Here is a 14384-nt window from a genome sequence, read left to right as displayed (position 1 = left end):
TGTTCCTTGCAGAGACACAATGATACATCACCTTGATTTTCTCTGTTTGACACATAGCCTGTTTGTCCCATTCATTTCTTAATCTTCCCCCCTATGTTTGCCTGTTTCCCCCTCCCAACAGTGCCTCTTTCATTCTTTTTCATTGAGTCAGCTAATTCTTTTACCACTAGCTGCAGTACACTTTCATCTCGGCGACATGATCTCTTGCTCTTTTCATCCTCTTTGATCTCATCACCTTTTTCCTCTAATTATTTCCGTGCATTTTTTAATCTCTTTTGAGACTTAGTCCTTGATTTCAATCAAAGAAATGCTTTTATTGAATAAGCTGTTTAACATAAAAGGAGGAAGATGAAGAACAGCAAAGTATACCATACTTGGCACCGCTAAATCACATATCTTGTGATTAATAAAAGTATGAGGTGGCTGTAGAGTTCATTGGTGGTTGAGATACCCTGTCCAGTTGCTGTCATCTTTAGATGTTAAATGTTTAACACATTTATCAGTATTTTTTAAGTTTATTTTGATATCTTTAACATAAAATACATTGCATTTTATCGTTGCTAATAAGATCTGTAAATATTTTGACTGGAGTGAAAAAATTGTGGCTTTAAATTCATTTTCACCTCTGTTATGCTTCAGTAAAAGGATGGTCATCCTTTTTTTTTTTTTTTTTTTTTTTTTACATTTTGACAACTTTATTTATTTATGATTTTCCAATATGAAAAAAGTGCAGAAAAATATAACTCAAATTGCGATTACAAATACTGCCCTTGTAAAACTGGTTGCGCCACGCAGTAGCAAACCAGTTGGATGCAGGAGAATGTGTAATCTATGGGCACAAAAAAGAAAGAAAAAAAAAAAGTACTACCATGTGAACAAGGCAAAAAAACAAACAAACAAAAACAAAAAACAAAAGCCACCAAAAACAAAACAAACAAAAATAGAATAAAATAAACACATAAATAAAAGGGGGAGGCTGCATTGTGCACAGTTCTTTTTGGCTTGCTACAGATAGTGGGTGGCATTAAAGAAAGAAAGAGAAATAAACCCAAACACAGATAAAAGCAGTATTACATCATACTTCAGTTTTGTAGTATTTACTTTGGGACCCTCTCAAACTGTATCTCAAGTGCTCTATGTTCAAGCACCTCATCACCTCTCTCACCCACATCCTTTTTTATGAATCTGACGACTGAGCAGATCATTGTTTTGTAAAATAGTTGTAATGTGGCTGAATCACTTTTTTGCGGATGTTAATGAAATGCTTTGTCTGGACTCTGCCAGCTCAGTGTGGTGGAATTCGGGAAGAGATGGAGGGCATGATTCTCAGTCCCGGTTTCCCTGGCAACTACCCTAGCAACAGTGACTGCACCTGGAGAATCTACCTGCCAGTTGGTTACGGTGAGAGACATGAGAGGCTCTTGCAGCATGTCACGCTGGCATTTCTACACTAAAGAACCTTTAATTATGCAACTTGTAAGGCTGGACCGTGGAGTGACAGTGTTTATACATGTAGATTTATCGTGATAATGACAGTCGTGTCTGGAAGGCTCTCAAGAGGTAGTCTAAAATAAATGCAACTATCTGGAGCCTTAGACTAAAAATAGTGGATAAACATTGGGGAAGTTGGCCTTGATTAAATTGTGTTTCAAATATTGCTGAAATGTGTAGCATTATACACATACAATGCTATATTAGTTATGCTAGGTGTGGCTAACACTAATGGAGCTAGCACCATTAGCCCTTCTTTTAAGCGTGCTAGCTTCCAGAATGTTACACAGCCTAAATACGACTATTCTTTTCTACATGAAGGTATAATAGAACTGCATTGGTTCATACAGCTGTCATGACAACTTCTCAGGAATAATCCGCACTCATATTTCTGGTGGGGATAAGTGAGGGCAGCATTTAGCTACTCGCACAAAATAGGGGTGCTCTCATACTTTTTTTAAGTAAGTATAAGAGCACCACAATCTACTTTACCACATTTACCTTTTTGATTTCATGGATGACATGTGCAACAGCAGTCTGGCAGCAGCCACCTGACAGCAGTCACCTTAACAAGCTGCTTCCTATTCACTCAAGTAGGTTTCTGATGTGACTAAGCTACAATACAAATCCTTGAGTACCAGCATGCGTAAATCAGCTCCCCTGTAAAAACAAAAATAAAGGACATTCAGTGTCATTTCATTTTTGGCATTTTTTTTTTTTTTTAGGATTTTTGTTTATTTCTGGAATAATTGTAAACAATTGTTTTCGCCTCGTCCATTCACTCTTGTCAATTGAGTGCTACGGCTGAATTGCAACCATTTTCTGCACATAATAAGAAGCGGAATGACTCGCCTACTTTAACTTTGATAGTATTTTTGGGAGAACAATGCAATTTTGTTTTTTAATGGCCATTATCTATTTCTTATAAACAGGAGCCCACATACAGTTCCTGAACTTTTCCACTGAAGCCAACCACGACTTCCTCGAGATACGCAATGGGCCCTTGGAAACAAGTGCTGTCATTGGCAGATTCAGCGGCCAGGATGTTCCCTCTTCCCTTCTCACCACCTCTCACGAGACCACAATTTATTTCCATAGTGACCATTCGCAGAACAAGCCTGGCTTCAGGTTTGAGTACCAGGGTAGGTATCCAAATGGCCTTTTAAAAGATCGGGAGACTAAAGGTGGGATATAATCTGAACTTTTGGATTATGTCTGAGAAAGCAGACTTATTATATGCTTTTAATACTAAAAATAACAACCAAAAAATTTTACCCATTGCAGAGCTGGGCCAGTATCAATATTTAGAGCTACTTTGTTCTGCACGCGTTACTCCAGCACCTGTGGCACTTTTAGGCTGCTTCAGTCCATTTTTCCTGTTACTGAAATGTGATTCAGCAGAGGAGTGCCGAATGCACGTATCAGAACTAATGCAGAATATCAGAGCTATTTTGCGTGAATTGAAGCAATTCCAAAATCAGTATAAGAGTGAAAGCCACAGTGATGAATTTCATCTTGCGGAAGGAAACGAATCAATCATTATCTTCAGGAGTGTTTACTTTTATTTCAGCAAGTACACTTAAGTACTATTAGTGTCGCTTCAGTGTGAAATTTATTCATGTAAAGCCATAACATTACTGAATTAGTGCTATAACTGACTCTGAAGAACTAATCAGCGCAGAGAGGCAGCGAATTCCCCAGATAAATAGCTGTATATAAAACTGCTGATCACTTCAAAGATTGCTTTAGCATGTGCCAATAAAAGGCTTCATTGCATATCTGCACGTCTGCAAGGAATAAATTCCCCCGGTCCGCAAATGCAACAGGCACACTAAGTTTGTGTTTTGTGATTCAGCAAACGAGCCAGCAAATCGAAAGGTAGCATTGTGCATTTACATAATTATGTGTACATTAGCATATAAATCAAGCATTATATTTGCAAATACCAGCCCTCCCCTCCCCTTTTTTGCAATATTTGCATGAGTTATCGCCTACAAAGAGAAGCTGTGATCCATAGAAATCAATTCCTTTAGTCATATTTATATTCGTGCTTTTCAAGGCTCACTGCTTGCCCTGGTTTTGTATCCAAAAGGAAAAAAAATAGGAATAAGAAAAGTAAGAATTATTTACCCACGCTACCTCTGATGACTGCATCATACTCCTCTGGTACAAGTCAAACCTGCCTTAGGCATTTTTTTTTCCCTCCTCTGAAAACTCCTGTCTAAGAAGGCGGAGGGGGATGAGGAGGAGTGAGTGGGAGGTTGTGCCTAAGGAACAACAGACACATGATGAAGGGGAATTGAAAGTGGGAAATAAAAATAGAGGATCCTCCGCTATAACAGTGTTGTTGTCTGGAAGCTGAGTATTCACACATTAAGGCAAGTCGTTAGTGGTTTGAAAGCTACTGTTAGCTAACTTCAGACAGTAAGAGAAAAACTATTTGAACATCCATGCGGGTAGCGTTCACAACCACAGCAATCATCAGAACAGTGAGCCTTTAGGAAACGTACTTTCCTGATCGACTTTGTTGATGTGAAAATAATATGATTCTCTGTTTAAGTTTCATAGCTGTATGAATGTATCTAGCTTTAATCGCAAATTTCTCTTCTTTTTCCCTTAGCTTATGAGCTACAGGAGTGCCCAGATCCAGAGCCTTTTCGCTACGGGGTGGTGGTGGGTGCTGGTTACAACGTGGGCCAGTCTATTTCCTTCGAGTGTCTGCCCGGGTATCAGCTGACGGGACATTCCATCCTCACCTGTGAGCACGGCACCACCCGCAACTGGGATCACCCTTTCCCTCGCTGTGAAGGTAAGTGATGCGAGCAAACAAGAGGACAGCTGTGCGCAGAACTAAACGAATAAAAAGATAACTTGCTTTTAAAACTGTAACGTATTGAACTATTACATCATTAGAGCAAAGTGTGGCCATGGAGATAATAATTATCTATTATGAATAATGTAATTAAACTGAATTATTATCCCCTATTAATGAAGCAAAGCACTCCTCAGCGAAAAATCAATACCGCGCTAAAGAGAAGCGGAGACAAATAAAAGATGAATAAAAGAGAGGCTCTATTGAAAGGAAAAGTAATGGATGCTGTTCTTTCGCCTCGTCCTTGACCCACATTCTTGCGTCGATTATTCAATAAGGCCAGCAAAATTACAGAGAGAGGTGATGGCCGTGACACTGGAACTTTGAATGGGCGAGCAGGGAGATAAATGGGAGTGAAAGGAGGAGCAACCGAGTGAAAAGGCACCGGGAACGGGAGATAGAGTTTATTCTCGCACTCGTGCTATTTTCTTGTATGTGGGCTTTTTCATGAGTCACGTCCAGTTTGAAGCTGAAAGATTATTTCCAGGGACCTGAAAGAAAATTATACTTGCATGTGTGTGCGATATGCTTCTTGTAGTATAATAGAATTCTTATTCTAATTATGTTAATGGGAAGAATTAGTATTGTTATTATTCAAATACTATTGCATTGTCCTATGATATCAGTACTTAGTATAAATGAACTGTTTATTTTTGTAATACTGATAGATAAAGCATTTAATATGCTTCATTTCATTCTGGCTTAATGCAGTATTTTCACTAATGAATACTACCCATTAAAATGCATATATGTAGTAATCTGTATGCATCCATGCACTCAGTATTTTGTGTATTCATGTGTACTCAAAGTGGGCATATGCTTGTATGTGAAGATATGTGTTTGAATAAGTCCTGACTGTTGCCGTATTTCACTTTTGCCCTGATGCTGTGGCCTGGTTTGTGGTCTGATGAAGAGGTTAGAGATACCTCTGTTTAATGGCATAAATGCACCTGTGAACTGAACCACACTAATGCCCAAATAACATTCGGTTTAATGCTAAAACAGCAAGAGTTCAGCTATTAAAGCTGCAGACAGGTCATTCTAAAACACAGGGTTTGATAAGGAATGCTTCCCGTAGTCCCTGTTTGCTTCACATAAAGTGACAATAAAATAATAGAGCAATAAGCTTTTCCGTCTCAGGGTTGTGCGCAAACATGCAGATTGTGGTTTCCGTGTGTCTTTGACCGTGCGCGTGTTCTGCTCTTGTTGAATTTGTTGAACAAACACACGAGTGAGCGAAGAGAAGCCCATGTTTTATAACCACTTCAATAATTGCAGGCTATTTATAGCATACTTGTGTAGTGCATACTTGTCGTGCAGACTCTGGATAACTGTCAGATGAAAACCCATCAGATGCAGAATCAATCCAGGACGAATCACTCAGTCCTGAAACCCCCAGACTACCAGACTCGTCTTCAGGGAGCGCATAGAGCAAATCCAATTATGATTTATGTCCATAACTCTGTTCTTTCTCCCGTCCATGCTGAAGGTTAGCTCGGTATGCGTGGCAGTAGAGGCATAGCATATTGAAAATTAATAACACGTAAAAAATACTCTTCTCAATGGGTATAAATGTTACTATTTAAATTTGACTTCTTTTTGTTATTTTGCCTGCACTAGCCCACTTTGCATTATTATCATGTCTCAGAACTAGATATTAACTAGATATTTGTGCTCTTGTTTGGTCTCTTTGTACTTTTTATTTAGATTGTTTTTTTATTTTTATATGGTTACAATAAATAAAATAAATTCTATTAAAATGATATATGTATATCAAATACTTGAGAAAAACACCTTTTTCAGTTTAACCCTTTTGTCTATGAAAAAAATTAAGTCTGCAAAATAGAAAAAAGGACTTCTGTTATTAGCATCTCTATTAGTACCACACTAGATCGTTATTATAACCATAAAGCACTTAGTAATCCTTTATTTCAGTTTCTATAACTGTTCCTTTAATATCCTTGCCATTGCCACCTATACTAAGTTGTACATGAATTAAAAGCTTAGTATGCTTTGTCTCCATAACTACCCATTCTTCATTAATAGCAAATAGCACTGAAATAAGCTCAAACACAAGGCTGCTATTGCTACTAGGCAACAAGTTACTCTAGATTAAATATAGCTTATTCTGGTCTTATTTATAACTGACCAGTAGTTTGACACTTATTAACCCACACATGTAGATGGATATAGAATAAATATAAATATAAATAAGGCTTTATTATGAACATGTTACAATAGTGCGAAAACGACAGAAAAATATAAACAAAACAATAATCCTATTAAATTTATTCAATAGGCAAGGCAAGTTTATTTATATAGCACAATTCAACACAATTCAACAACAAGGTGATTCAAAGTGCTTTACAGAGACATTAAAAACAAAAACAAATAAAAAGCATGATTTAAAATTGATTAAAAAACAAACAAACAAAAAAACAGTAGATAAAATCAGAACAATAGATAAAATCAGTAGTTAAAATTTAAGTTTTGAAATTTAAGCTTAAAAGTGTGGATTTGGTGTTTTATTCAAATGCAGCTGAGAACAGGTGAGTCTTCAACCTGGATTTAAATAAACTGAGTGTTTCAGCTGATCTGAGGCTTTCTGGGAGTTTGTTCCAGATATATGGAGCATAAAAGTTGAATGCAGCTTCTGCGTGTCGGGTTCTGACTCTGGGAACTGATAAAAAAACGGATCCAGATGACCTGAGGGATCTGGAAGGTTCATACTGGGTCAGGAGGTCACTGATGTATTTTGGTCCTAAACCATTCAGAGCTTTATAGGCCAGCATCAGAACTTTAAAGTCTATCCTCTGACGGACAGGCAGCCAGTGTAAAGACCTCAGAGCTGGACTGATGTGGTCCACTTTTCTGGTCTTAGTGAGGACTCGAGCAGCAGAGTCCTTTACAGATTTTTTAGGTAGACCTGTAAAGATGCCGTTACAGTAATCAAGCCTGCTAAAGATGAATGCATGGACTAGTTTTTCCAGGTCCTGTTGAGACATCAGATCTTTTATCCTTGATATATTCTTAAGGTGATACTAAGCTGATTTTGTTATTGTCTTAATGTGTTTTTCTAAGTTTAGGTCTGCATCCATCACTACACCCAAATTTCTCGCCTGGTTTGTGGTTTTTAGGTGTATAGATTGAAGTTCTCTGGTGACCTGTAATCGTTTTTCTTTGGCACCAAAGACTATTACTTCAGTTTTGTTTTTGTTTAGCTGGAGAAAATTGTGGCACAGCCAGTCATTAATTTCCTCAATGCATTTACCAAGAGCCTGTACAGGGCCTTGGTCTCCTGGTGACATTGTGATATATATTTGCGTGTCATCTGCATAGCTGTGATAGTTTATTTTGTTGTTCTTTATAATCTGTGCCAGTGGGAGCATGTAGATGTTAAACAGAAGGGGTCCCAAGATGGAACCTTGGGGAACTCCACATGTGATACTTGTCTGCTCAGATGTGAAGTTACCTATTGATACAAAGTATTTCCTGTTTTCTAAGTATGTTTTGAACCAGTTTCGTACAGTTCCTGAAAGACCTGCCCAGTTCTCCAGTCATTTGAGTAATATGTTGTGGTCAACTGTATCAAATGCTGCACTGAGATCCAGTAAAACTAAGACTGACATTTTTTCCACTGTCTGTATTCAGACATATGTCATTAAACACTATAGTCAGAGCAGTTTCAGTGCTGTGGTTCTGTCTAAAACCTGACTGGAAGGCATCGTAGCAGTTATTCTGTTTTAAGAAGTAATTGAGCTGTTGAGAATCTGCTTTTTCAATGATCTTACTTAAAAATGGGAGATTTGAGATCGGCCTGTAGTTGTTCATTTGTGTCTTGTCAAGATTGTCCTTTTTCAGTATAGGTTTAATTACAGCAGTTTTTAGTGGTTCTGGAAACACACCTGACATTAAAGAAAAGTTGACGATCTGTAACAGGTCTGACTCCAAAGTCTTTGAGACCTTTTTGAAAAAACGTGTTGGCAGGACATCTAAACAGCAAGAGGAGTTCAGTTGACCTAAGATGTCCTCCAGGACTTTGCTGTTAATAGGGTGAAACTGTTTGATGGTGTTTAAACAGTTTTTCGGTGGACACAGTATATATCCTGAATCTGCTGTTGATGTACCAATTGCTTGTCTAATTTTTTGGATTTTTTCTGTGAAGAATTTGGCAAAGTCATTGCAGGCCATGGTTGAATGAAGTTCAGCTGCCACTGACACAGGAGGGTTTGTTAGCCTGTCAACTGTAGGAAATAAGACCTGAGCATTATGGCTGTTTTTGGTGATGATGTCAGAGAAGTAGGACCTCCTTGCATTCCTCAGTTGTAAATTATAATTGTGAAGTTTCTCTTTATAGATTTCATAATGAACCTGGAGGTTTGTTTTTCTCCATCTGCGCTCAGCTTTCCTACACTCTCTTTTTTCATTTTTCACCAGTGTGGAGTTTCTCCGTGGAGACTTTTTCCTTCCAGAGATAACCTTCGCCTTAATGGGAGCAATAGTGTCCATTACATTTAACATGTTAGCATTGAAGCTATTGACGAGCTCATTGATTGAACCTCTGGACAGGTCAGGTGTTAATGGGAAGACCTGGTTAAAGATCACACTACTGTGTTCAGTTATACACCGTTTTGTGATCACTGTTGTTGATATATTTGTGTGGCCTGAAATTTTACTTTCAAAGAAAACGCAGTAATGATCAGACAGGCCCACATCAGACACAGTAACCTTTGAAATGCTCAGGCCCTTGGAGATCAGTAGGTCAAGAGTGTGTCCTCTATTATGTGTGGCCTCTGTTACATACTGAGTCAGCCCAAAGTTGCCCAGAGTGTTACTCAGGTCTTTAGTCCCTTTGTCCTGAGGGTTGTCCACATGGATGTTAAAATCCCCAACAATAATTACACAGTCGAAATCAACACAGATCACAGACAGCAGTTCACTGAGGTCACTAAAAAAGTCTGTGCAGTATTTGGGAGGCCTGTAAACATTAAGAAACACAACTTTGGATGGGGCCTTCAGCTGTAGAGCCACATATTCAAAAGACTGGAAACTTCCAGGAGATAGCTGCTTACATTGAAATGATTCATTAAATAAGACAGCAACCCCCCCCCCCCCTCCTCTCCTGCTCACCCTCACTGATAAAACTGTAGTTAGGAGGGGAAATAAACAGTAGGAAAAAGCACAAACTTCTCCCCCCCTACCTTAAATTCTACATTTTGCTACATATATATTTGGTTCCATAACCCCAGTAACATGCCAAAACATATCCATATTTAAAGAAATAGATGCTCATGCACATATACACACATATACATAAACATGTATACACACACATACCCTTAAATGCATGCATAGACATGCACAAATCAAAGCCCCCCCCCCCCCCCCCCCCCATGCCTTGGAAAAACCATATCTTGTTGTTTTTTTAAACTGGCTCATGCAGGGACACGTTATTCTGAGGCTGGCTCCTTTGCACACCTTGTGAATCTATTACTGCTGCAATTAACAGACCTTTTTCTTAAATGAACATATTAAAAAAATAACTGGAGGTCTGTTGAGATACACAAGGCCAGGTCGAACCATTGCCTCAATAAGTGACTTTAGGCATTTTCAAATTTGTCTCTCAGCAGACTAAGTGCTATAATAATGCTTTAAACAAAAAACTCAAAAGAAATTGCAGGGCAGCAGAAAGGAGATGGAGGAAAAATAAAAATAATATCAACCATCAAATATTTTCCGAGCAACTTAAAATGTACAATAATACATTAAGGAAGTCAAGAAATTCATACTTCGCCAAAATAATCAGTAATAACAAAAATAATCCCAAGGTCCTCTTTTCCACCATAGATCATTTATTTAACCCTGATTTTAAAAGCTCCAAAAGAACCCCCACAGACTCGCTCTGTGAGCAGTTTGCAGACCACTTCAGGGGAAAAATCAGCGCCATCAGATCTGATATTTTATCTAATCGCGATATGATTGTAAACACATCTGAGGGCTCGATTGTACCTGAGGAGACACTGGACAGCTTTGTCCTGGTTAATGCTGAGAACTTTCAGAAGGTTTTCTCCACAGTGAGACCCACCACATGTCTTTTAGATCCAATCCCTTCTTCACTCTTTAAAACACTTTATGGATTTTTTGAGGCTGAGCTTTTATACATGATGAATTGCTCTCTTCAGTTGGGTGTCTTCCCTGCTGCCTTTAAAACGGCGGTGGTGAGGCCCCTTCTGAAGAAGAGCAATTTGGATTGTAATGATTTTAATAACTACAGACCTGTATCCAACTTACCATTTTTAAGTAAAGTCTTAGAAAAACTTGTTTTTACTCAGATTACTGATTTTCTCAATGATAGACAGATCCTGGAGATATTCCAGTCTGGATTTAGGGTGAACCACAGCACAGAGACTGCTCTCCTAAAGGTTTTAAATGATCTTAGATGTAACTGGGACGCCCAAAAGCGCTCAGTCCTGGTGCTACTGGATCTAAGCGCAGCCTTTGATACAGTAGACCATGTGTTTTAGTCTGTTTAAAAACAGACTAAAACACATGGTGGGCCTCTCTGGTGCTGTACACAACTGGTTCACTTCCTATCTCTCTGACAGATCTTTTATGGTGAGTATGGATACATGCTCCTCTAAGATCCATGAAATGACATGTGGTGTGCCTCAAGGGTCGGTTCTAGGCCCTGTACTTTTTAATTTGTATATGTTGCCTCTCGGCAGTGTCATCAGGAGGCATGGAGTGAACTTCCACAGTTACGCTGATGACACGCAGCTGTACATCTCCGTGTCTCCTGATGACACCAGACCAATGGATGCCCTTTTTAACTGTATCTTGGATATAAGATCTTAGATGGCAGAAAACTTTTTACAGCTTAACCAGGACAAAACTGAAGTTTTAATTGTCGGTCCTGAGGCTCAGAGAGAGAAACTCTTGTCTAAATTAGAGGCATTTTCACTATGTCCTTCGCTACAAGTGAAAAACCTGGGTGTTATTTTTGACTCTGAGCTTGGTTTTATCCCACATGTTAAACATGTAACCAAAATTGGATTTTATCATCTAAAAAATATAGCCAGAGTCCGCCCTATTCTCTCTCGGGCCAACACGGAGATGCTGATGCATGCTTTTATTACCAGTCGCATTGATTACTGTAATGCCCTGCTCTCTGGTCTTCCTAAGAAGAATATTTCAACTTTACAACTCTTGCAAAACTCGGCAGCTCGTGTGCTGACGAAGACCAGAGGGCGGGCCCACATTACACCGGTTTTAGAATCGCTGCACTGGCTCCCCGTGTGTTTCAGGATCGATTTTAAAGTTCTTTTATTGGTTTTTAAATGTCTTAATGGTCTTGGGCCTTCTTATCTCTCAGATCTGCTTTTACCATACGAACCCTCGCGGACCCTGAGGTCCTCTGGTACTGGCCTTTTGATTGTCCCTAAAGTCAGGACACATACTCACGGAGAGGCAGCTTTTCAGTGGTATGGTCCTCGTCTGTGGAACAGCCTGCCGGAGGAGCTCAGGGCCGCAGAGAACGTACATGTTTTTAAGAACAGGCTCAAGACCCACCTTTTTAATTTAGCTTTTACTTAGCGTTTATTTATTTTTTATGCTTATTTATTCTATCCGGTTATTCTATTATTAATTTAGGATTTACCTAATATTTCTTGATTTTATTCTTATTCATTTTTTAATCTTCTTACTCTATTTATATTTATATTTATATTGTATCCTGTTCTTATTTATTTTATCATTTTACCCTGTATACATCGTATTGCGTCATATCTCCAGTGTTTCCTCGGAGGGCGCTCTCTGCACCGGGGCTGTTATTGACCGTGGCTGCTGGTCTCTGGGGTCCTCTCAGCCTGGTTGGGGGGCTCCTTGGCCTCCCTCCTGCTGTGTGCCCAGCCCGGAGGCTGCGGTCTGTGACCGGCTCCCGGTGCAGACGGCTCTCTGTTATAATGTTTCCTCACTTGGCTCATGCGCGTGTGTGTATGTGTGTGTGTGTGGGGGTGGGGGTGGGGGGATATATGTGTATTGAGAGTGTGGGGAGTGAGTTGGAGGGTGGGGTGGGCTGCTTTTAACTATGTAAAGCACTTTGTGCTACATTTTTTCTGTATGAAAAGTGCTTTATAAATAAAGATTGATTGATTGATTGATTAAACTTCTATATTATTATGACCCAACAGCTTTCTAGCTGGTAAAGGATCCTGTCAATTCTCATCTGTGTGGGTTAACATGTGTGAATGTTGTAATAAATTAATAATGTCCAAGGCCTCGCTTTAGATGGACTAACCTTTTTGGAGTTAAAAAGATTTCATTTAGACTCATTTGGACACAATTAATTTGTTTGATTTGGTATTAAGACTGACATGAGGAGTTCCAACATGTGAAGTTTTGGCGCTAATACGCTGCTGTTTTCTGTTTTTTAAGAGATAGTCGACTGAATTTTTCTCTTCTGTTCACGCCTGTTCAACTCCACAAGCAAACATATACTCTTCTTCACACAAGTCTTAAGTAGCTTTACAGTCAATGCGTCAACCGGAGGTGCAACTCCATAGAGTGTCTTTGGTTTAATCAATAGGCCTGATCGATAGCTCATTTAACAGGTGATGCAGCAGCAGAAGGGCCTCTCCGCTACAGGAATACAATTGGCAGTTTTATAATGTGAACACGCGGCCCACAACATATAACCTGAAAGACAAACGCAAGGATAAAACATGCAAGGGTGTGTCCTCAAGCTGAAAACCTCTTCTGGGTTGATTCCTGCACTACTGCGATTACTACGCTCTCTAAATTTCTGTGCCCCACCACAGTGAATATGAGGTTTCCATTTGCCCACCAGCACGATTGTTCGGATCTCCTTGAAGGGATATTTAAAATATGTCTATGGATGGCATAATTTGAGGCCAGTTACAGGGATGTGTTTGCAGATAACAGTCATTTAAAATTACTGGCTGGTCTGTGACCATAATGAGATCCTCTGCTAGTAACGTAATAAGTGCAGCCACAAGTGGTAATGCTCCTAACTAGCATGTTGGAAAAATGGTTGTAATGTCTTGCAGCCTTAATGGAAACTGCTAAATTCATGCATTTGAACTTTGTTAAGTTTCTGGAATCATGGAAGCATATAATTTAACTGTTCTGAAAAGGATTAATACATATACAAACTAGAGGTTGCAGGAAGTGACGTATACAGAATAAGGTGGTTAATGATTAAAGTTTGTGCACATGAAAGCCTAAGAAGATATTTAAAGAAGAACTGGAAATGTTTCAATAGAAATCTAGGTTTAAACGGGAATTCATTATTACTAGATCAGAAAGTGAATGGTGTTTTAAAAGTGTTTTAGGTGTTTTAGTCTTTTAAAAAAAGAGTAAGCGAGATAGAGAGTGTTCAGATTGCGCAGTGCTGCGTGATTGTGTTTTCTTCTTTGGGCTTGGTAGATTTAATACACATCAAAACAACAAAATTACTGGCAGAAATAATATGGCTTTTTTCAGGAAGCTAGACTAGATATATTTTTATGCAATGCTGAGCTGTGGTTAGAAATTCCTGGGGACTGTGAAGGATTTGTTCATTTCCAAAGCAAATGAAGACATTTATGTGATGCAATGAATAGTGGTTGAGTGTGATTTACTGTTTGTGATTGTGCAGTTGTTTTTTTTCTTTTGTTGTTGTTGTTTTTTACTCAAGGGTATCAGGCATGTATCGACGTGTGGGGTTCTAGTGTTGCCAGATCAGATCAGTGTACACGCACTTGTAACCTTTTCCTGTCACTCAGAGTTTGCACACTCACACATATCTACCCCTTCTACACTTGCTGTACATATATACACACAAACACACACACACACACACCTCTAAAGCCTCGTCCATATAAAACCCTCGCCTCATCTCCATACTCCCTCTCTACTGCCCCAATGGGAAAGGGTTGAGGCCTTATCTTAGCAAAACACTCCATCCAACTCCCCACTTACTAACAGGCTTTACTGGCTAATCTTTAGCTCAGACAAGTGCCTG

General features: G+C 39.1%; 1 protein-coding gene across 1 annotated transcript in view; it reads left to right on the top strand.

Annotated features, from left to right (window-relative positions):
* The window catches only part of csmd2 (CUB and Sushi multiple domains 2), a 276414-nt gene that overhangs the window by 208288 nt on the left and 53742 nt on the right, over window positions 1-14384 (top strand). The window contains exons 41-43 of the mRNA XM_086281126.1: window positions 1285-1401; window positions 2424-2633; window positions 4112-4300. Of these exons, the coding sequence (XP_086137252.1) occupies window positions 1285-1401; window positions 2424-2633; window positions 4112-4300 (516 nt within the window). The remainder of the gene's footprint in view (window positions 1-1284; window positions 1402-2423; window positions 2634-4111; window positions 4301-14384) is intronic.

Source organism: Aulonocara sp. 'chitande type north' Nkhata Bay, linkage group LG22 (genome assembly GCF_057382095.1).
Source record: "Aulonocara sp. 'chitande type north' Nkhata Bay isolate Kocher_YH1m ecotype deep benthic linkage group LG22, A_spYH_male_GT1.1, whole genome shotgun sequence".
Lineage (NCBI taxonomy): Eukaryota > Metazoa > Chordata > Actinopteri > Cichliformes > Cichlidae > Aulonocara > Aulonocara sp. 'chitande type north' Nkhata Bay.
Note: the sequence above shows the minus strand (reverse complement) of the source record. Positions and strands in the feature narration are given on the sequence as shown.